General features: G+C 37.5%; 1 protein-coding gene across 1 annotated transcript; it reads left to right on the forward strand.

The window, feature by feature from the left end:
* Positions 1-7857: 7857 nt before the first annotated feature.
* LOC123869890 (phospholipase A1-like) lies at positions 7858-24417 on the forward strand. Its single transcript, XM_045912974.1, has 7 exons — positions 7858-8364; positions 8974-9022; positions 20282-20549; positions 21299-21447; positions 22106-22332; positions 22819-22975; positions 24023-24417. The coding sequence occupies exons 1-7, from the start codon at positions 8334-8336 to the stop codon at positions 24162-24164; spliced, it is 1023 nt and encodes a 340-aa protein (XP_045768930.1). The 5' UTR covers positions 7858-8333; the 3' UTR covers positions 24165-24417.
* The last annotated feature ends 25 nt before the right edge of the window (positions 24418-24442 follow it).

Raw genomic sequence — 24442 nt, forward strand, 5'->3', positions numbered from 1 at the left:
TATCGCTTACAATCGTAATATAATAAGAGCTATGTGCTAATAAGAGATATGGTTTTAGAAAACATAATTAATAAGTATTCATATCTTTTACGAATTTAAACCAACTATCAAAGTTAAATTGTCATACTTACCTACTAAGAAATGGCTGACGTTGATCGACGTTTTATGGTTGCCCCCTAAAAAGTTTGGAAAAAAGCCTAGTGTCATCTTTCATTAGCCAAACTCTACCTTATTTCAGACCCGTCTGTTCTACGTCATAACTCGTGAGTTTAACGCAGCCCGCTCGGGTTTTGAATGAACTCCCAAACTATAAGACACTTAATAGAACATATTCATTCCCTGATCTGTGGGTAACCGGACCATATTGGACATCAGAGCCCAAAACCTTAATCTCTCTTCGTTATGGGTTCTGACATTATAATTAGACATTTTTTTTAATTCACAGGTCCGCCGAAACCTTTTCTATTTTCAGTCTAGACAATCCTGTCCCTTTGTTAAACTCTAGTTGTTATGATCCTGCAAAAAAGACACTTTTCTTTACGTTTGGTTTCACCGATACTCCCGATGATCCTTATGTGCGCCCCATGGTTGAAGCGCATTTATTATTGTCATACAATGTTGTACTTGTTAATTGGGAGAATCAGGCCGCTGGTGGCCCGGTGGTGGTTTTAGGATATCTGCGCGCCGCTCGTAACGCCGGAATTGTAAGTATATACTCGTATATCTATAGTGCATGACAGGTTGAGATGGCAACCAGGGTGCGAACACCCCGCACACCCGCACAGCCCCCGCGCTAACCTGGTGCGAGTGACTTGAGGGCCCTCTATAATAGAATCACGAGCGCAGCGAGTCCTTCGCCCGCTCGGGATTCAAACTAGGCACTCGCAACAAAAACGAACTTTACTATCTTGTTGAACAAATGACTATTATCGCGTCTACCAATTGTTAAACTATACCTACCTCATTTCTTCAGTTTGGTGCCCGTTTTGGTCGAGCTTTAGTACAATTGGTCCAAGCTGGACTAGAGCGAGTGAAGATCGTCATAGTAGGATTTTCGCTTGGTGCACCGTTTATGGGCTACGCAACAAGAGAATTTCAAAGAATATCAGGTCAATTTATCGTCAGGTAAGAGTAATATCTAAGCTACTTTACACGGTACCTATGTGGTATTCAAACTCGAAACATTTCAAACACAAAGCATTTATTCAAAATAGTTACCTACCATTCATAGATGAATATGATAGGTATCTCTGTGGTACCATGGGACACCACATACATGGCTGTAGCCAGGAATTCATTTCGGGAGAGGTTCCCATAAAGTACCTAGGTACCGCTGTACAAAACATCACATCATTTTATTACTACAGTCAAAGACCCTATTTGAGAATGTATGATTTTTGAATTGACTCCGGTCTAGTCTGGGGGAAGATTTGACCGGCTAGTCATCACCCGTACCTACCTACCGTGCCAAGAAGCGAACTAGCGCTTTGATACGACGTGCGGCGCTGCTAAAAGACTGAAATCTGGCATACTTCTTCTATTATAGGTTAGGTTTCGTCGTGGTTAGGTTAGACCGCATCGTCATTATCAGTTACGAGATCGCGTCAAGGATTATCTTGTCACTGAAATTGAGTTTTTTTTTTTAAATTCCAGAGCCGTAGGCTTAGACCCAGCTCGTCCACTCTATGATGGGCCCGTATCACTGCGAAACCTCGATGCAGGCAGCGCTATCTTCGTCTTAATCGTTCATACAAACCCAGGAGCTATGGGCACAGTTGAGATTGCTGGCACAGTCGACTTTTTCGCAAACTGCGGAGCCTCCATTCAGCCCGGCTGCGAAAATGCCACCGGCGGAGATAGCATTCTCATTATGTCACCACCAAGTAATAACAACTAACTAAGTATTTTTTGTTTTCTCATATCCATTGTAAGTTTAAGTTGAAGTTATATAAAAGGTCTCCAGATTCTAGATAACAATAGCAGGGATGTGGTTGTACTTCGAAGATTTTTTATAATCTATCTTAATTTTTATGAGACTATCCGATACAGGCACACGCCGCACACGCCAGTCACATCGTAGCCTCATCATCATAATCATTATCAATCTGTTGACCTCCATGGCTAAACATAGGTACCTATCTCGTAGGGACTTCCACAGTCCACACGCCACGGTGCTCCGGTGCCTAAGTAGCGGGCGATCTTCCAACGCTGCGTTTTCCGTCGCGAGGTCGTCATTCTAGCATCTTTGGCCCCAACTCTATCGGTCATTGTAGCCTACTTATTTACAATCTAAATTACTTAATTGAATGCAACAGCAGATACAACCGCAGTGATATTTCCGTTTATTTGCCTATGCAGAAATATTTCAATCATCAAGATTTAGGTAGATTGAGAAGACTCGTAAAAACACCTAAGCCATATTTATCAAGTTTTATTTCTACACAAGAATATCTCGCCATTCTGAATTGGTTACTGGTATTATTCTAATAAGAGGAACCCAGTAAAATGATGGCCTTCTGTTTTTTAACGTGTGTATTTTAAAGGGAAAAAATTCATAGCTATTAGGAATATTTGGAAAAAAAATGTACGTCCGTGGAAAAAGCGTTCTAGCACAACGGGCGGTCGAAGTGCACCAGGCATCCAGATGGTGAGGGTCAATTTACTTTCGGTAGCGGTTGTTGAAAATGGAGAGTGGAATAAGGTGAAAACAACTTTTTTGAACACTTCCCGTTACAATAAACTGCAGCTGCAGATATCTGCAACATTTCCGCTAGTTTCTATGTCAGCATTTTATTTTTAGTTTAAACGTGACTAATTACGAATTATTTTTAACCCCCGACCCAAAAAGAGGGGTGTTATAAGTTTGACGTGTGTATCTGTGTGTCTGTGTATCTGTGTATCTGTGTATCTGTGTATCTGTGTATCTGTCTGTGGCATCGTAGCGCCTAAACGAATGAACCGATTTTAATTTAGTTTTTTTTGTTTGAAAGGTGGCTTGATCGAGAGTGTTCTTAGCTATAATCTAAAAAAATTGGTTCAGCCGTTTAAGAGTTATCAGCTCTTTTCTAGTTTTCTTGTAGAAAAGAAGGTTAGATAACCGTTAGGTTCATAATATTATGTCAATAGACAAATGCCAAGCTGTCAAGATGGACGTTGCCTAAATACATAATTATCATAGATAATTATTTATTTGAAAATGATGTTTTGGAAAACTCAAATACTTTGGATCGTCGGAGGTGTTATAAATTTTTAATTTACACTTGTAGATAGCTGCAGCCACAACAAATGCTGGATGCACTATGTTGAATCGTTGCAGAACCCAAATACTTTTATAGGCAGGAGTGCTGACGGTAAAACTCTTGCTTTAGGAGACCAAATACCATTGAGGTGTGTATTCTAATTAATAAATTGTACTTAATTAATAATTGATCCAAGATCCCACACACGCCAGACGTGTCTTATTTTCTGACAAACAAAATGTGTGTGATAGAGTACGCATATTTGCTAGCTTGTACGCGGGGCCAATTTTAACAGGGGTCTCTCCGTCACTCGCTCCATACAAACGTAGTTCCAATTTCATTTGAATATTAAGCAACCAAAGTGCATGAAATTTTGCAGACATATTCTAGAAACTCCGCTCCATGCAGGAAAATATATTAAAAGAGATAAAATTTGTAAGTTTGTTTGTAACTGCATTATAATGTATACATTAGGTATACCTAAGTAACATAGGCTATATTTTATTTTCAAAAAAAAATTAGAGATCTGGGCTTCCCGTGTGAAGCCGGGGTGGGTCGCTAGTAAACTATAAATATCGGGGATACTACTTTTCTTTGTAAAAAATAACTTCTTTTTTTCAGCGCACGTGGAACGTACTTTTATAAAACAAACGCGGCGCCTTTGTATGGGAGAGGACTAGAGGGTGCTTCTGCTTCCTGTCCCTGAAAAACACATGAAACCTCTTGTACCTACTTACATCATAATATTATTTTGTATAAAATACAAAGTTTAAATATGGATTTTAAGGAGTTTTTTTTTTTATTATAAATGCAAAAAGGATTATAAATTTAAAGGACATTTAGAAAGAAAACAAAAAATAATTAAAAAGTAGGTACACAGTGCAATCTCAGTGAGATCAGAGTATCTTGTACGATGGTACGGAATCCTTCGTGTTCGAGTCCAACTCACATTTGACCGTTTTTTTGAACCGATTTTGACGAGATAACTTGCATCCCGGGGAAGGACTTTTGGTTCCGGACAATCAGTGATTTCCCACGGGATTTTTAACCAACCTAAATCCATGTGGACCAAATATTCGTATCATCTATTGGGTATAATCGGATAATAGCTTGCATCCTAGAAAGGTATCCCAGAAAATCAGAGTCCCTACGGAATTTTTAAAATCTAACTACATAGGTATAACTACGCGGACGAAGTCGTGAACATCGTCTAATATTATAAATGCGAAAGTCTGTCTGCTAGCTTTTCAATCAATTTTGATATTTGATACAAAGACAGCTTGCATGCCGGGGATAGATTTTAGCCCCGGAAAATCAAGTTTCAAGAAAATCTGGATGAAATCGCGGACAGTAGTAATATAATATGTACTGACAGTAATTAATACCTCGATACGCCTCTTCGAGTGTAGGTACTAGTGCCTATAAGGCCTAATTTACACGAGAGCTTTTTAACGTCCGTCCGTTAAAAAAACGTCCACATACTTAGAACGATTAATGTACCTAAGTATTGACAAGTATCTGTTCACACGTAAAATCGTTGACGTGGGAAAACTTGGGAATACATTTTGTTTTATCATGTAAATGAGGCCTAACTCCCGTTTTTTATAAGATAAAGAGACGAAGAGAGATGAGTGTTTACGCAATAGAAAGAAAGCGTTTAGCGTGGTGCGAGCTGTATTGCACTTTAGTGCATCGTAACATGATTTTTCATCGTACAACATCGTACCTATTCTAGAATAGAAGTATTTGAGAAGTGATTCTTCTATATTATGTTAATAAGTAAGTATAAATATTGTTTTGAAAGAAATACAGTACAAAATAATATATAATTATTCAAGGCCCTGGCGGTAAGTCCGCCATTGTATGACTTCCAAACCCATTTTGTAATTGTATTGTAGAACTAATCAGTTGAAATGCATAAATCGGGGAGCTAGTAACGTTTTCGTGATATGATTTTTACACTGTATAAATATATAAATGTCTGTCGGTTGAACTCATAATATGTTAGTCGGAGTATGCCCGATTATTATCTACTACTACTAGCCTAAAACCCGTCCGGAGAGAGCCAATCAGTTGATATAACTTAATTAGATAGGTAGGTACGTAGAATTTGGTAAGCAGCATAATTATTGTTGCAATATAATTTGGTTGTGAAATACTTTGTCCTGTTTCCATTAATTATATGTAACTGTATGTTATGAACATATGAATGAACTGGATGTTCTGAACTGAAGAAGAAAACAAAAATGAAATTGTGGTACAGGTGGTAATGTGTAACTGAAGTCTACCAATTTGCACTTGGTGAGCCAGCAATGGGTTGACGAACTAATATGCTAATGAGCTCTAGGTAGGACTTGTCTTTGTGTGATTAACCAAACAAACAGATAAACAAAACAATTTAAACAAGAAAAAATCAAGGAATAAAATGATGTGTTAACTACAGTTACTAGCTCCTAAACCTTCGTTTGTTTTGTAACTAATTTATATTCTTCCGTTTACGTTAATTATTATTCGTCACCTGCTTGCTATATGGGACATCGAAGTCATTGTAGAATACTAAATAGGGTTACCAAAGGAAAATAACCTTACATAGGCTACTTTTAATCACCAGAAATTAAAGAGTTCCCGCGGAATTTTAATCCACATGGATATCCACATGGATAAATAAATTCGCGGGCATCGTTTGAATATACTTACACAGATATAAAAGAAAAAGGTAATGGACTGTCTAACTCATCTATCAACATTCAACGCACAGTTCAAACTATACCTACCTTCTGGTCGGTTGCAGATAGCTATTATGAGGTAGACAACCGCTAGAAAAGGATTTTGATAATTCAAGCTCTAAGAGGGTTATATAGGGGTTTGTGTTTAGTCCACTCGGATGAAGACGCGGGCATAAGCTAGTTTAGTATCACACTAATATTATAAAAGTTTGTGTGTATGTGTCTATGTATGTATGTATATCTGTGTGAATGTTTGTTAATCCTTCACGCAAAAACTACAGGACGGATTTGGGAATGGAGGTAGATATTATCCTGGATTAGCACATAGGCTACTTTTTGTTCCGGAAAATCAAAGAGTTCCCGGGTACGGGATTTCGGAAAACCTAAATCCACGCGGACGAAGTCGCGGGCATCAGCTACTAAAATAATAAATATGTAAGGTTTCCTATCTCACTGGTCGCATGAGGTGCATATTACAAATAGGCACCTATGCATAAAAATATAGAGTTCCAGTAACTTTTTATCAAGGTAGCCAAAATAAAAACAGATATATCATAGATATATGCATATACAGATATATACAGTGCATAGATATATCATTTTACATTAGGTAATTCATGAATAAATTAAAATACATACTACCTAGGTCTTTAAGATAAGAGATCTTTTAAAATTATAACCGTATTTACTACCTAAAATTAGGTAGGTAGTATACATAGAAATTAAAATTTTACGTTTTGAAATTCGGAAATTATAAATTACTTAGGTTGCTACTATGATGAAATTTGAGAAGAATTTTATTAAATTAGAATGTTGGTAAGTGCTTTATAATACTTATTATTTTTGAACAGATAATATTTCAAAAACCTTGAATTTTCGGTGTAAGTAACTACTTACTTATTAAATTTTTACAAGCCACCTAAGATTAAGCAATAAAATAATATATGCGTATATGCATTTATTTATACAGTGGAGAGTGAAGTGGAATATTTAATGTATTAAGTAAGTATAAAATAATTTTTAATAATTTGTTTAGTTATGTATCTATTCATATTTTAGCAAACAATCGGCCAACGTCGAGAGAGTCGGACGTTAGATACAATTAAAATTCGTTTGGCTGCAACTTTAGTGTAAGTTTTCACATTACACAGGCAATTAACGTGATAATAATAATATGTGCGTTGGAGAAAATTTGACATTTAAGTATGGACGAAGTGAAACGCGATACAACAGCACCTTACTTTAATATATTTTCGTACTAACTCCTGTGTTACATGTGTTAACTCGAAAACTGAAGCTCAAGATGAAGTCTATCGCCCAATAGGAAAATGGTTCTAGTCGGGATTTGAATCTTCATGTTCCTGGTTCCGTCTCTGAAATTGTGTAGAGACAAGTCTTTAGTCCTGGAGAAGGATCTGCCGTGACATGCGCCACTGGCTGAGTCGCGCGAAAAAGAATAAGTACAGAGTAAGAATTTCATACAGAGATTCGACGAAGCCGTCTAGTCAGTCGTGTGGTAAACTAGTGAGGGACTAAGAAACGACCCCAACTGGCGTCGGAATACTGTGTCTTTCATTATACTATGACGTAGCCCAGCCAACCAGGTGATGCGTGGAACTCCGTGGGGATTTATTCCGTAAGAGTCCGACATAACCTCCGTGCCTCCCCAGGCGCAGTGGTATCAATGAAGGATTTCGGACGAAAAATGGGGTTCAAGGTGACAATTTAACAGTGCAAAAAAAATGGTAGAGACAACTATATTCCCAGAAAAGAATCTGCCTTGACAGGCGCCACTGGTTGGGTCGCGCGAAAAAGAACACCCAAGTATAGCCACAGAGTAAGAATTTATGATTAAATACATACAGAGATTCAACAAAGCCGTCTAAATAGTTAATTATGTGGTAATTGAGGGATGAAGGAGCGACCCCAACTGGCCTAAGGCGTCGGACTGCTGTGTCTCTCATTATATGTAGCCCAGCCAACCAGGCGATACGTGGAACATCGTGGGGATTTAGTCCGTAAGAGTCCGACGTAACCTCCGTGCCTCCCCAGGCGCAGTGGTATCTATGAAGGCATTATGAAGGATTTCGGACGAAAAAGGGGCTCAAGGTGACGATTCAACAGTGCAAAAAAAAATCGTAGAGATAAAAAACACGTGTTTCCTATCAATTACAATTTATGTCATGTTTCGGCGTTGGTTTTAACATTGAAAACGGATGTGAAGCAGTTTATTGGTATGCGCGGGAGTGTTTATATCGTAGTGTTTGAAGCACAGCGCTACGGCAACCGCACACGCACGTTGAACGCCGGATTTTGCCGGAAAAAAAATTAACCGTTTTTGGTTTAATTTTGGTTTGGTTACAACAAAATGTTTTGGACTGTTGGGATTATTTTAATTGGTAAGTACCTAACGTAATTTAATTGGTAACCTATTAAGAATTTTAGAAGTATTTAGAAAAAAAAATCATCCAAATGTGTATAATAATGTCCATAAGACCAAGTATTTCAAATTTAAAAAAAAATACTGTTTCAGTGTTTAATTTAATTTATTTCATGGAAATATACAACAGGTATTATAATTAAATAAATAAAAAAATTTAAAAATGTAAATTATTTTAGTTATGTTCCTGTGTTATATCGCAGATCGCATTTTCTTATGCTATCACAGACAATTTTTTAATAACAATAAAAGCAAATTAAGCACTTAATACTATTAAATATATATTCAAAATTAAAAATAAGTACTAATTAATCAATATGGTAAAAATACTCTATACCTGATATAGTTAGTAAAAAAATTAAACTCCAGTAAATGTTTAATTAGACTATGGTCACGTAAAATCAAAGGAAAATAGGGCTACTTCAAGGCTACCTGCGTCATTTAATGTACTATCATTTGACGCCTGCCGGTGACGTAGATGCCTCGACGTTTTGTTAGGCGTTCCCTAACTGTCGTGAACTGAAGTGTAGGTAAGTATGTTATTTACTCATGTAAATAAATATTTCAGGGCTTTCACTCGACTACTCACATGCAGCCTGGCTCAGATGTTATAAATCGTAAGTAGCAATGTATATATTTTTTTAATTTATTATTTTAAGATATTTCGAAGTTGTGTAACGGAGCCTCCGAAGCACTCAACAAACATAAAATGCTGAAATCCTGATTTTTCATTAATCGTAACCTCTGGCTCTGTAAAGTCTAGGGTGCAATATAATTAACTTTTTTCGAGATTATAATCTAAGGGCCTCTGATGTTACTTTTCAAGTTACTTATTTAATGTAACTTTTTAATGAAATTGTAAAAAAATACGTTCTTTGTCAGGAAAATCCATCTTTTTATATAGGTCACAAGTTATCTCTACAGATTAGTTAGTGATTAGGTAACTACGGATTATATGGAAGATTTTTACTAGAGAGTGACAGAGCTAATTTTTATTCCAATATCTTTTTTGTGTAGGTATATCTACTAATCATCTTATTAATCTGGTAGATTGATTTAACACGCCTTAGATTTATAAAAAGATGTGTTAAATCAATCAACCAGTTAATAAGATGATTAAGATTACTATTCATTAGAATATTTTGCGTTATTTTATTTTATTCTACTTTCTAAATTATTAAAAATTATATAATTCGATGTGCTAACATTTATTTCGAATTCAGTGTTAAATTTTTTAAATTGCAGAATTACTTTTTAATTTGCCCTTTATAGAGTAGATATCTGTTACTCGTCCGCATGAATTTAGATTTTTAAAATCTCGTGGAAACTGTTTGATTTTCCGGTATAAAAAGTAGCCTATGTCCGACTCCGGGATGCATGCTGATTCTGCTACTGCACAATTTTTCCCGCGCAATTCTGTGTCGTACCTAGGAGTTATATGAAGTCGCAAGCAGTTAGGTACTAAGTTTCCATAATGCCAAAGAATTCTGCGGAAAAATCGCGGGGCAAAATTTTCTTTCACTTCCCATCTCTATATACAATGTAAAAGTAAAAAAAATAAGTCTTTGTAAAAATAAATAAGTAGGTAGATAGGTACAACTACCTATTCATTTTTGAAGTTAGGACACGTGGAATTTCTAGACTAATAAAAGAATCTTGATACCTATTTGGAGTAGTTCTTGGATTTTTTACTATTAAAGAAACTGTAAGTAGGTACCTACTCAAGCATTTAAATTCAATTTTAATTTCAATATTGGGCCTTAAGTAAGTAGAGATTTTCCTTGTGAAGGCCCTATATTCTTAAATTTTCCATAAGGTTAACTACCTGCGATTATAGGTTTATCAAATTCGGTTGAAAACAAAAACAATCGCATTTTTCTTAATATTTAACCTTTGTTGAACGAGAGGTCTTCTTCCAATTTTATTTAACAAGGACATCTACGAGTATATTATTATACTGAATGTGAATCGTTACTGATATCAGAATACCTACTTGGGTAACCTAAGTATCTCTTTGATAGGTATCTAAGTACCTACTTAGGAATCTTCGTAAGACAATGCCGCTAAATCGATCTTCTGAATCTGTATTTATATAAAAGGAAAAGCTGGCTGACTGACTGACTGATCTATCAACGCACTGCTCAAACTACTGGACTGATCGGGCTGCATGCAGTTAGCTATTATGACGTAGACATCCGCTAAGAAAGGATTTTTGAAAATTCAATCCATAAAGGAGTAAAATAGGCGTTCAAATTAAGTGTAGTCCACGCGAACCAAGTTGCGGGCATAAGCTAGTTAGAATATACGAGTAAGTGGTAATATACCTACCTCCCTGTCTGGAGCCGCCCTAACTGAATCTTTACCGTTGTAAAAACGCCTCACGGAAAAATAGAATCCCACTTAGACGAATTCGTGGACAAATTACAAGTAGTTAGTTACCTACCCATTAGGTACCTGTAACAATTTTTTTTTCGCGGTCTCATCCATCACTAATATAGATAAAATGTCATCCGCACATTATAATTGCTTTGCCAAGGTCTTCATAACTAGACTAATGGGTCGTCCTACATTGTTTAGTACAGATTATCGTATTTCTATACGTAACACCACATTCGACCGCTTTCTTTTCGAATGAACGAGTCTGATTCTGTTTGAATTGTACCTACTTATGCGTAAGAGACCGGTTGTTCGTCTTCGGACGAGGTAAATTATGTATGCATTTTCATAATAGAATTAAGTAATACAAACAAAATCATGAACCTTGAGATTCAGCACAGTACAGTCGGAAAACTGCTTTTAAGAGTATGCTAAAGAAATGAACCTTTATATGGGGCCACCTGCACAGCATACCCTTTCGAACAAAAACAAAAATTAAAATCGATCCATGGGTCTTTGAGTAATCGGGGAATATACATTAAAAATAAAAAATAAAAAAAAAAAGATTTCGACGAATTGAGAACCTCCTCCTTTTTTAAAGTAAGTAGGTTAAAAATCACAGTTCCTACGAGATTTTTAAAACCTAAATCCACGCGCACGAAGTCGCGGGTAACAACTATCATTACGTTAAAAATCATCATCATGATTCTATGGTCGGCTCACTACTTGAATACGAGTTTACTTTCAGAATGAAAAAGAATTTAGCCGTAGTCCACTACGCTGAGCAAGTGCGAATTGGCAGACTTGAGACACCTTTGAGAAGATCATAAAGAACTCTCACTCAGGCGTGCAGGTTCCCTTACGATGTTTTTCTTCACCGTTAAAAAAAGTATTATTTTATTGTTAAAAAAGCAACAAAATTTCGAAAAGTTAGAAATGCGTGCCCCGGATCGAACCCTCGAACCCTTTCGAATAAGACACGTCTTACCCAGGGCTATCAGTGCTCCCTACGAAATGCGTACCTAGGTAGAATTATTTACTTAAAATTCTTTAACTTTTTTTACATTAAACAATAGGGTCAATTGGTGAACCTTGATGACTTTAATTTCCTTGACTGTTATGGTGGGCATTTACCTGCTTACATTTTGATATCGTTCCCAAGGTTTGTAATTAATTAGGCATATTCGATAGTAATTGAGGACATAGGGGTCCGAAGAAGGACATGCCAAAATTCTCCATGTGTCGACGACCTCGAGGTCCAGCTGTAGCCTTGCAAGTTGCAAGTAACATGCCGTTCGATTCTAGTAGATCAATACCTACTTACCAGCCTGCAGCCTATTGATTGTTTCATTTGACCGCCTACCCCCCTCAGTAGAGTCTTGGACTGTAGTAATACAATTATGTGGTGTTTTGTATAGCGGTAAGTATAAGGGGCTAGAATTCATTATTAAAGAAAAATAAAGAAAAAAAAGAATTGATTTTTCGTAATTTTTAACATATTATTAGACTTACTTAATTTTTTTTAAAGAATATAAGCCATTTCCCCTCCAAATAAGCGTAAAGCTTGTTCCAGGAGTGGGTACGACAAAAGTGCTACGGGTGGGGTTTGAACCGCCGACCTTTCGGAATTCAGTCCGCTTCACAACCGTTGAGCTATCGAGGCTCTGAAATTAATTATTATCAACGTCGTTTCGCGCTTCAATAAATCTAACACGCTCATTCCAGCAGCGCGGCGTGTTCACTCGAACCCCTAGCACTATTAGATTCCGACGAAGAAACGGCTTGCGCGCACCTATACAAGCACGACGATCGTAAAAGATGCGCTCGCGACATAAGGCGCGCGTATCATTATCATAGTCGTTCCACTACTGAGTACGGATTTCCTCTTGGAATAAGAAGGGTTTAGGCCAGCCACGGTCTTCCACGCTGGCCCATTGGAAACTTAACAAAATAAGCGACACTTAAAATTAAAAAATCTTCATCTTAGTCGAACCTAAGGTACGGTTTATACAAAAGTGTCGAATGGTGGAGACATGATAGCATGTTTCTCCTGTCAAATAGGTTCCAGCCAAATCCCCGCTACTCGCTATAGCTGTACTGTCTGTTCGTGAAAATTGAAAAACCTTCCCAATCACAGATGAGATGATATTCTGGTCATGGCAATAACGAGTATGGTCGATGACCGTGAATTTTAGATAGGTACTTTTTTTATAAATGAGGTGGCAATAAAAAGTTATATCTAATGATGTCTCACACAAAAACGATAAGTAGATAGGCAAGTACCTACCATAATATTGCAAGTCACATATAAAACTAATACTAAAAAAAATGGGTTATTTCCCGTTTGAATCCGCCTCGAAAACTTCTGGACAAGCAGATCTTTGACGTAATTCAGTGACTAGGTATGTAAAAAACTTGTACACTACGAACAAACCTATTTCAATCAGCTTACCGCCATGTTTTTAAACGTGATCATACGAGTAAGTGTCGTTTTACCCAAACTTATTAAAAACTAACCCACTGCTTTGCCTATCTGGAATTTTATAATTGAGAGGGAGGAGTGACGGCAACCCGCAACCGTCATCTCACGCACCGCGTAACGACCTGTAAAACCGGCAAAAAGCAACGCGTGCAGTTCTACACTATCCACGGAGAGAAGTTTGTATAGGGCTCTCTCTGTTACACAATCCCATACAAATGACAAAGAAAAAATATTAAAACTATTTTAAGTAACCAACCATTCACAAACGGGCTGTTTGATGATAGAGTATATTGGTGGATACAACTGCATGCTGACTGCGCAGTCTGTAGTGTCAACTGCAATAAAACTACATGCCATGCAATTTGCAGTCCATATGCAGCCCGTCTGTATAGACACAACTTAAACAGTACGCTTTTACTGAGGCTTATATTTAACAGAGCTCTCTCCGTCACTTACTCCATACAATCGTAGTTCCCATTTCATTTGAATATTAAGCGACCAAAGTCCATGAAATTTTGCAGACATAGTCTAGAAACTAATATCTGTGTCTGTGGTGTTTTAGATTTTTCTAAAAATATGTAGTTTTAAAATTACAGGGGCTCAAAGATTTGTATTTTTCTTTAAAAAAAAGGCCCAACTTTGTGCTCGTTTTTCTAGACAACGAAGCAATTTAATGAAATTTGGAAAAACCACAGACCTAGAAAATTTAATGAATATTATGTAGTAAAAAAATTATCGTTATATATTTTATATTGTTATAATTATGTGGGAACTACGAAAACCAGAAATTACACCCAGAAATCTTGAAAATTTCGTGCTGTCTCGATTTGTGCAAGCGGGGTGGTGAAGTGCGGGGGACGACACGTGAAACTGACAGAAACTGACAGTCTAAACACACGGGCCACATTTAGACTGCACCCAACTCCAAACTTGTCGATAGGTCTAACTAAATACACTGGTACATTTCAACTTGCGTTAGACGTATGCGTTACCTACCGTTATGCGTAGACGTTGCCTGTAGATAAAAATATGTCTCATGTTTGCTGGCAATAGCGCATGCATCAAACCCTGCAAGTTGCAACTCTCTTGCAACCTATTCCTCACGCAATACGCACAGCTTTAATATTATAATTTTTGACAATGTATACTATATGTAATGCCATATCACAGGTCACTCTCTGATTTATTGCTAACAATTTACTTCCAAATGCAAAGAAATCTAAGTGTGTTGAATTCACACTGCCCAATACCAGGACCTTAAATGACATAAATTCATTGATAAATAATCATATGTTGAAAATAAAGGAGAACCCCGTGTTTCTCGGTATAATGTTAGATGCAAAGCTTCTATGGAACACCCACATATCAACACTTGATGGTAAACTCAGCTCTGCTGCTTACACTGTTAGAAAAATTCGACAGGTACTGACGTGGAAACTGCAAAAATTGTATATTTTGCTTATTTTCACTGTATTATGTCTTACGGACTCTTGCTATGAGATAAAGCGGTAGATATTGAGAAAAAAATGTATTACAGAAAAGGACAGGACGTGCAATTTATAATTTAAAACCGCGCGCTGCCATACAATAAAAATATAAGGAAATAAGTACCTTATCTATTATCTTATAGTAGCTTCTAAATATATTTACAACTAGCTAATGCCCGCAGCTTCGCTCGCGTGGATTTAGGTTTTTAAAAATCCCGATCCTTTCATTTCCCAGAACAAAAGTTGCCTCTCCGTAATAGCCCGTCCCCGGGATGCAACTTGTTTCTGTATCACGTAAGAATATTTAAACGGATGATCCTTTTCAAATCCCGAGGGATCACGAGGATTTAGGAATGCAATTTCTTACAGCATCAGGGTTGAGGTCAACGACAAAGTGTTTACTTGGTATAGATACCTTCAATATCAATTAATAATCGACACTTTTTAAATCCCATTAGCTTTAGTAGTCAGGTCCCCTGCAACATCAGGGTTGAGGAGTTGGAATCCAAATTTTTTATTGAACAATGTCGCAAACTTTCTTTATCGTTTAAAAAAACTACCCAAAATTACGCAGTTAGGTTACCTGCCAAATTTCATGGTTTTGAGTCAACGGGAAGTACCCTAGAGGTTTTCTTGACACACACGACAGACAGAGAGATAGACAACAAAGTGATCCTATAAGAGTTCCGTTTTTCATTTTGAGGTACGAAACCCTAGAAAACGTAGGATCGGCATTCCGAACCAGTGGTAAATTTTTCTGACCATCCAAAAACACTTTGAAGTTTACCTAAAAGTTTACAGGAATAAAAATTTATCATTGTATTCCATTCCATTTCATTCTATTCCATTCTGTTCAAAGATAAATAGATAATAAAAATATTTGTCACCGAAACAATAATTTACGATACATCGACCAATATCAATTTTACTGATGACAATCTGACTATTACCAAAGTGAACGACTACTATAATATCTATTATATACGACTAACATAATATGTATTATAAATTGTGTGCCGTTTGCATTCTCACTAGGTTCTCATTAAGTTTGTTTTATTTGGTTAAACTTTCTGGCATTTATATTGTTATGACGTTTAATTGGCAAATAGTCTGTTTATTGGCTGAAACTCAAAAATTCAGCCAATCACAACAAAGAAAATATTGTAATAATGATTGATGCAGCTTTCTGTAATTGAAAACAAAATATTTGACATTAACTTGAATGTGACAGTGTTTTCCGAATAGGGTTGCCAGAGGCCCCGTATTTTACTGGTTACCCCGTATTTCAGGATACAGAAACCTGTAATTATGAAAATAAAATACGGGGCAAATAAAACTAAATATTTTTAGGGTTCCGTAACTCAAAAGCAAAAAAGAACTCTTATAGGATCACTTCGTTGTCTGTCAGTCTGTCAGTCTTTCCGTCTGTCCGTCTGTCCGTCTGTCCATTTGTCCTTCTATCCGTCTGTCATGTGTTCATGAACAAATATTAGTATTTTCAATTTTCAAAGTAAGATAACTACATATATCAAGTGGGTTATCATATGAAAGGGCTTTACCTGTTCATTCTAAAACAGATTTTTATTTATTTTTATGCATATTTTTTTAATGCATAACAGTTTTTGATTTCTCGAGTAAAATGTCGGAAAAAATACCCGAATACGGAACCCTCGGTGCGTGGGTCTGACTCGCACTTGGCCGGTTTTACAAATAAAGCAGGAGCTGGCTGGCGAAATCAAACACTGACGTTATGTCCAGTAGAAAGAATATTTTCCTTTTGTGGCAATGCGTAGCCGAAACCCACTCGATATTGATCATGGTCGTAGCCAAGGCGGCGGGGCTTGGTTTGAGGATGTAAGCCTTTTTTTATACAAGTTAGCCCGTGACTTTAATCTTTTCTAGTGGTAAGTGATGATGCAGTCTAATTTCTTGGCCGTTAGGGCCATACTAACCATATAACTAGCCATGACCGAAGCCTCCCACCAGACCAGAAATTTCGAAATGGCGACTGCGCCTGGGAAGCCGTCAAAAACCTAAGCCTAAAATAATACTTACACTATTTCTTGCATTTGCTTACCAATTTTTTTTTGGAAATATATGAAACATTTCGCGCTCACTTCACTCGCGCTTTGAATTTCTATTACTTGGTGTAAACCCCGCAATTTCGTTTGCATGAATTTAGATTTTTAAAAATTCCGTGGGGGATTTTCCGGGCTAAAAAGCCGCCTAAAAAAAATGTCTGGGATGCAAGTTACCTCTGAATAGTAAGTACCAAAATTTTGGTAAAGAAGATGGGCCGTGAAAGGGTAACAAATAGATAGGCAAATAGATATACTGTCGTATTCGTAATATTAGTATGGATAGGAAGCTTTAAAAATAAAATCTTGCTATGGCTACACTCGTTTCCCTTTCACTTTAATTTTTTCTGTATTGAACCAAAAACACTTACGCTCACTGCGCTCGCGCTTTTTTATTGTTGTATTTTATCTCACTGTCAAATTGAAAGGCGAAATTCCACTAACCAGGTAATTAGCCCATAAAGTTGAGCGAATGTTTTTTTCCTCATGACAGGATTCAGTTCCGGCCCTAATAAAACCTCTCCCGCAATCGATTCCTGGCTACGGCCATAGTATTGATACTGTGAAGGTGGAATTACAAATTAAATGTAATTTTAAGTTGAAATGAGAAGATTGTATGCATGAAATGTATAACATTTTGCTTTACAACACTAAGAGTTTTTAAAAGCTATTTAAATAAATAAATCTTTTATTTAAAACCACATTGCAAACACAGTTCACCAATCAAGATACGGCAACATACAGAGAAAAAATACAAAACTTATAAATAAACTGAAATATCTAAATAGGCTTTCCATGCATTTCAGAGAGAACCACCGCCTATATATACAGGGTTACTGGTAATATGTCGGCAATCCGTTAAGGGGGTGTGGGCGAAGTAATTTGCAACCAAATGACCCCTTATGACCCCTAGGCAAATGTCAACCATTTTCGAGTAATTTGACTTTTTGTGTTTTTTAGAAGAATTTGAGGTATGCAACTTTGAAAATTTATAAAAAAAAAACCAATGCATGAATTTTTTTATTATTATTATTATTTGCTTGCTAACACTTCAATACATAATAATCAACCATAAAATGATACTTATCTTTTATAGTTTTTAAATCACAGCTACAAATCTGTACAAGTTTCATAATTTACGCCAGGTGGTCTGACAAAAATGGTCGATTTATGTAAAAAATTACTGAAGAACTTTATCGGCAGAACACATGAAAAACATGTACAACTTCTCAGCTATCCAACGAGATACAATATGGTACCAGAAATTAGAAATTGGCCGAAAAAAATGCAATTATTGTGAAAAAAATGAAATCGTCTTAAGAATACGAAATAATATCTCAACGTCGAATTTTATGGTAATATTCTTATTTCTTATTTAGGATGAGTAATGAGTTATAAATTAATCTTACAATTCATTTTCGAAGTATAAAACTCTAAAAATAACACTCTAAAAATAATGAGAGTTCCAAGAATGACATTTTTAATCCTTTGTGTGAACACGTGCACCAATCAGCGCTCTCGTATAAGAAGAGCTTAAAAACATTATCTAGTGACTGGATAGAAAAAACAAAGGCATAAATAGCCAGATTTGCCTAACATTTTTCAGAGAATAGGATAATAATTAAAGCACTGGCAAGTACAATAACATTAGGTGAAGGGTGGGATCCTTAACTTATTTAATTGTATTGTATTTATAAATTCTTAGACTTAAAAGATAAGACATTTAAAATGTTTCATAATTTGCGCAAAACTGCAAAAATTTACAGTTTTCTTGTGCCACTCGTACTGTACAGATCATCTCTACCTAAGTTGGTACCTATATCATTGTGAATTTGGAAGTGAATCGACCTGGCTTTTTCTTATGGACTGTTTCTGGCATACTCTGTGATTTGGCTTGTGATAATAATTTGAATGCAGACTCGTATGAGACTTTTTTGAAAGAACATTTATTTGCATTATTAGAAAACGTACCTCTGGAAATAAGAAGAGGAATGAGATTCCAGCACGATAGATGTCCAGCACACTGGAGAATAACAGTTCGGCAATGGTTAGATACTTATTTTCCCAATCGATGGATAGGCAGAGGAGGCCCAATTCCTTGGCCAGCAAGATGTCCAGACCTGACACCTATGGACTATTATGTCTGGGGACATATGAAGAGCCTAGTGTACGATGTCTCACCAGTGCCATCAGTCGAAGAATTGAAAATTAGAATAATAAATGCAGCTAATTCAATAAGAACCAATTTGACAAGTAATGTAGTAAAATCTCAATTAAGAAAAAGAATGCGCCTGTGCATAAGAAATAGAGGGTCACATTTTGAAAATGAACTTTAGAATTTAGTTTTAATGGCTTAGTGTAACTTATCTACGTAATTATTTTAAACTTCCTAAACGATTATTGTAATTTTTGATTGCAGACGATTTCGTCTTTTTAACAATAATTGCATTTTTTTTCGGCCATTTTCTGATTTCTGGTACCATATTGTATCTCGTTGGGTAGCTGAGAAGTTGTACATGTTTTTCATGTGTTCTGCCGATAAAGTTCTTCAGTAATTTTTTACATAAATCGACCATTTTTGTCAGACCACCTGGTGTAAATTATGAAACTTGTACAGATTTGTAGCTGTGATTTGAAAACTATTAAAGATAAGTGTCATTCTATGGTTGATTATTATGTATTAAAGTGTTAGCAAGCAAATAATAATAATAATAAAAAAATTCATGCATTGGTTTTTTTTTTATAAATTTTCAAAGTTGCATACCTCAAATTCTTCTAAAAAACACAAAAAGTCAAATTACTCGAAAATGGTTGACATTTGCCTAGGGGTCATAAGGGGTCATTTGGTTGCAAATTACTTCGCCCACACCCCCTTAACGGATTGCCGACATATTACCAGTAACCCTGTATATTCTTCAAATAATTCAAAATTTCAAATTTCTTCAAATCTAAACCCCGTATTTTTGATGGTGGTAGCCTGTAAATCAAAAAGAGCCAGGTGGCAACCCTACTTCGACCTAGACAGAATGAAAAATTGTTTTCATTACTCGGTATGCCTACTGCCATAGTGTGACAGAAAGTGTGACGGTAGTTGTGACCTCTGATTGGCCGACTCTCTTTCACTATTTGCTAAAATTGATGATTGCAACAACAATTTTTTCTTTTTTGTAATCGAAAACAGAACACGGACGTCAAACAGGTTGACTAATTGCAATCATTTCTGACCGGCTAACATTGTTCCGCTAGTGGCTCAAACTCACTGTCGCAGCAAGAACATGGTAAATTCAGCCAATCACAGCAATTTGAAATTTGGTTATCACAAATGTACCGATCTAGGAACCGAGAATGCACGAACCAGGGCAGATAGAGATAAGAACAATAATATCATACGTAGGAAATCGACGGGGGATCGTTGGCAAGGATAGCCTTAAAGCTATGTTACTTTATCCACAGTTCCATGAACGACTACACATTTACGCCTCTAAACGACCCAGTGAGGCTCCTGCGTGACCCCTGCTTCGACCGTAATCTCCGAACGCTCATATACACGTTCGGGTACAGAGGAAAATGCAACGGCCCAGCCACCACGGCAGTTCTTACTGCCTATATAGGCACTAAGAAGAAGAACATAATCCTCCTGGATTGGGAGGAGGAGGCCAAGAGTGGTGTTTTGGGCATACCTCTTGGTTACGCACTGTTGGCAGTACCAAACGCTAAACGAGTGAGTTCTTTTGTTTTATCCACAGAAATCATAATTTCGTCATCATCATGGTCAACCGATAAGTAGGTAGATGTTTTCTGTTGGGCATAAGTAGGTCTCCTTCCATATGCCACGATCTTGCGCGGCCTAAACTCAGCGGCTCCTTGAAACTCCTTGAGTCGTCTGGCTACCTGGGGTCCCTTCATCGCCCGCTGAATGACTCAGCATTTAAGTAATCAAAATCATTTACCTACTTAACTATTATGATTTCTGTAGTTTACCAAATGATTTTGCCAATAAACAATTTTAGTAATATGTATTCCAATTTAGGTTCGTACGAGTAGGTACATATTTATCTAATTTCTAATTTAATCCATAATAATGAAATGAAATGAAATGAAATGAAATGAAATGAAATGAAATTTATTTATTTATTTATTTGCTATATTATGCTAATTAGACAAGTTATTTTTTTTTCTCTGCCGAATGCTCGTTTTACGCACTTTATTCGCAGGATTTGGTCCTTAGGTTACATTTCGGACTTTTTAACTGTAAAGGGTAAATAAGCCTGTCAATTCGGATAAACATACTGTAATGTGGACCCTGCATTCCATCCAGTTTTTTACTACGCGCCGACCTGTTCATAGGACCTGTTGCATGATAGTTACTTACGATGTCCAATGTTGTACTATATCTACTAAGTACTTACTATAAAAAAAAATTATACTTACCTACTAAAATATTCCTCAAAAGGACAATAATATTTTCAGATCGGCCAAGAGTTAGGCGAGGCACTCTTAACTCTTTCACGAGCTGGTCTGAACATGAGCGAAGTGCAACTCATGGGACACTCGCTAGGCGCCCACGTGATGGGCTACGCCGGCAGGTGGACCAGACAGAGGGGACAGGCTATGTCCAGGTAAGGATACTAAGTATACACTTACCTCTTTCACGAGCTGGTTTGAACATGGGACACTCGCTAGGCGCCGACGCGATGGGCTATGCTGGCAGGTGGACCAGACAGAGGGGATAGGCTATGTCCAGGTAAGGATACTAAGTATACACTTCCCTCTTTCACGAGCTGATTTGAACATGGGGCACTCGCCAGGCGCCGACGTTATGGGCTATGCTCGCCAGACCAGGCGTAGGGGACATCTCAATTGGTCCAGCAGTTTTTGTATGATGCACAAACAAATACCTGCACTATAAACTGCACTAAGTCCTAACAAGAGAACTTAGTTAGAACAAAAGGAACCTAATTATAGTCAGGTACTCTATCCACGGAGAGAAGTAAGTAATAGGGCTCTCTCTGTTACGTTATACCGTACAAATGACAAAGGCAATAACTCAGTGGGTTTATGGGATCAGAGAACTTAAGTATGTTTTCAAAAATATTCTAAATTCAGTTCGAAAAATATAGGTGCATTTGTGAGCGGTCGGAACGCCCACTGAGTTTTTCTTATTTGTTGTAGAATCTTCGTTATTTGTATGGGATTACGTAACAGAAAACCCACTAAATTCTCTCCGTAGATAGGATACAGTAAAATCATACCTAAGTATATAAAATTCTACTACAGGATCACTGGCTTGGATCCAGCCAGGGCGTTCTTTGAAGGCATGTTTTCCATACAATCCGGCTTGGACCGGACATGTGCGAAGTTCGTGGACATCATCCACACCAACCCGGGGAAATACGGCACCAGCAAGTCAACGGGAACTGTGGACTGGTGGCCCAACTACTCCATTGAAGACGGCTTGCAACCCGGCTGCCCGAGTGGGAAGTTTGACATGTTTACTCCTGAAGGTAATAAGAAATTCATGCTATTGAGTAGTAGGTAGTGTCCATCTGCTACGTCTGCAAGACCGGAAAATCCGTAACGGATAAAACCACGCGCCCGCCACATCTGGCGTACCAACCAAACTTCATCTCAACCCAAATTAGGGTTAAATAGCTGGCCCAGATGCGGATTGGCAGACTTCGCACACCTTTGAGAACACTATGGAAAACTCTCAAGCATGCAGATCTCCCACGATGGTTTCTTTCACCATCGAAACAATTACTTAACTCCAAAGAGTTGCGTGCCCGGGCTCGAACTCCATCGTCAGGAATAGCAGACCAAACGTCTTAACACAGCTTTTTACACGACTTACCAGAGATACACTCTTTTTAATTGAAATTGTATAGGTGGTCGTTAAATGATTTAATAACCTTTTGTCACCATCAAAACTTACATATCTACTAAGTACCATGCTTTTTTAAATGATTGATGAAAAATTCCTAAACTTGCAGACCTCTGCAGTCACGATCGTTCATGGCGATATCTGGTAGAGTCCATAAACTCTGGAACAGCGTTCCCGGCGACGCCGGCTGAAAACCACGACGCGTGGTTGTCTATGCAACAACCACCTAGCACCATCACGTACATGGGGGAATTGGCAAATACACGGTAAGATAATAAAAAAATCTCTACCAGCTGCATACTGGAACGCATCGATGTCTGGTAGAGTCCTTATACATTCTGGAACGCCTGCTGAAAACCACGACGCGTGACTGTCTCTACGACAACCACCTTGCACCATCATATACATTGGGTAATTGGCGAATACCTACGCGGTAAGATGATAGTAAAAAACTCTCTACTTCAGCTGGCATACTGGAACGTCCAAATGACCGTAGGTATGTCCAAGTGACCGTATTTTCAAATATTTTGTAGTAGGTAAGTGCGAACGAAATGCGAAAATTCTGACATTTTGAACGCACTCTGCCTAGTGGAGACAATTTTATGCCCCGACAAACATATTGTAGAGATATCGGACAACGTCGCCCGATTTCGCCCGACATCACACGACAATTCTGGTAACATTACGCGACTTTGTTGTTGACGAAAAATGTCGCGAGACAAGATGTCTGACATCTCTAGCGATACGTATCACGGGACTTTGGTCCGCTAGTGAACACGAGGCTTAAAAAGAGATTTATCAGAATTCGATCGTAAAGTACCATAAAAATTCCATGATAAGCTTCAGTTTAAAAGAATTTCGACGTTTGTCAGAACTGATATGAGGGCGCATACCAAATGTCCGCCCTCGCATTCTCAGGCACATACCTAGATAATACATATTATTATGCTCAGGCACTTTTTCCATGAATAATTATAAATATCGGCCTATCCAATTCAAATAAATTTATTTTATAAGGTCTTTACTGTATTTTTGTTCAGTGAAAAGTATCCACCCTTTGACTGCAATATCTTACCTGTTAATAAAAGGCGATGCGATCAAAGATGGACCCGGGAACCGGGAAAACATAGAATGTAGAAGTATGGTAGTCCAATTAAACCCATACTCCTAATCCGTTTAAGCAGCATCGCACCGGAACGTTGAATCGGTTGGCAGCATATCTTTGTCGGAAGGGTGCTAACTAAACAAACCACACCAGAGCCAATTCAAACGTTACAAATCATTAAATTGGTATTTTTATTTAATTTTTTTAGGGCTCGGGGCAACTTTTTCTTCCGCACAAACGGCCAGCCTCCATACAGCATGGGCAGTAGAGGCATGATGCCGGACACCAACAGATCGCCGCGAGGCTCTGCTTCTTCGCCGCTGTCTACGCTCCTCAAGTTTGTGAGGTGATGACGAGTAGTTGGCACATTCCACGACTGTATAAAGTATACACCTACCATTGGACTTAAGATGGTTCCCGAGGTAGCTGCACGATACAGGAGGGGTCGGGCGACTTATCTGCTTACCTTCCACGGCGCAGTTACTTCAGGAACCGTCTCACTTAAACAATAAGCCTAGATACAATACAGGTGACGCCAAACTGCTTGATCGCTGTGAAGTGATCGAGAGTAGCGTAGCATTTAAAGAACCTATAAGCGGAGAGCGGGAAGTGTTTTGTGGTTACTGTA

The sequence above is a fragment of the Maniola jurtina genome, chromosome 11 (assembly GCF_905333055.1).
Source record: "Maniola jurtina chromosome 11, ilManJurt1.1, whole genome shotgun sequence".
NCBI classification, from domain to species: domain Eukaryota; kingdom Metazoa; phylum Arthropoda; class Insecta; order Lepidoptera; family Nymphalidae; genus Maniola; species Maniola jurtina.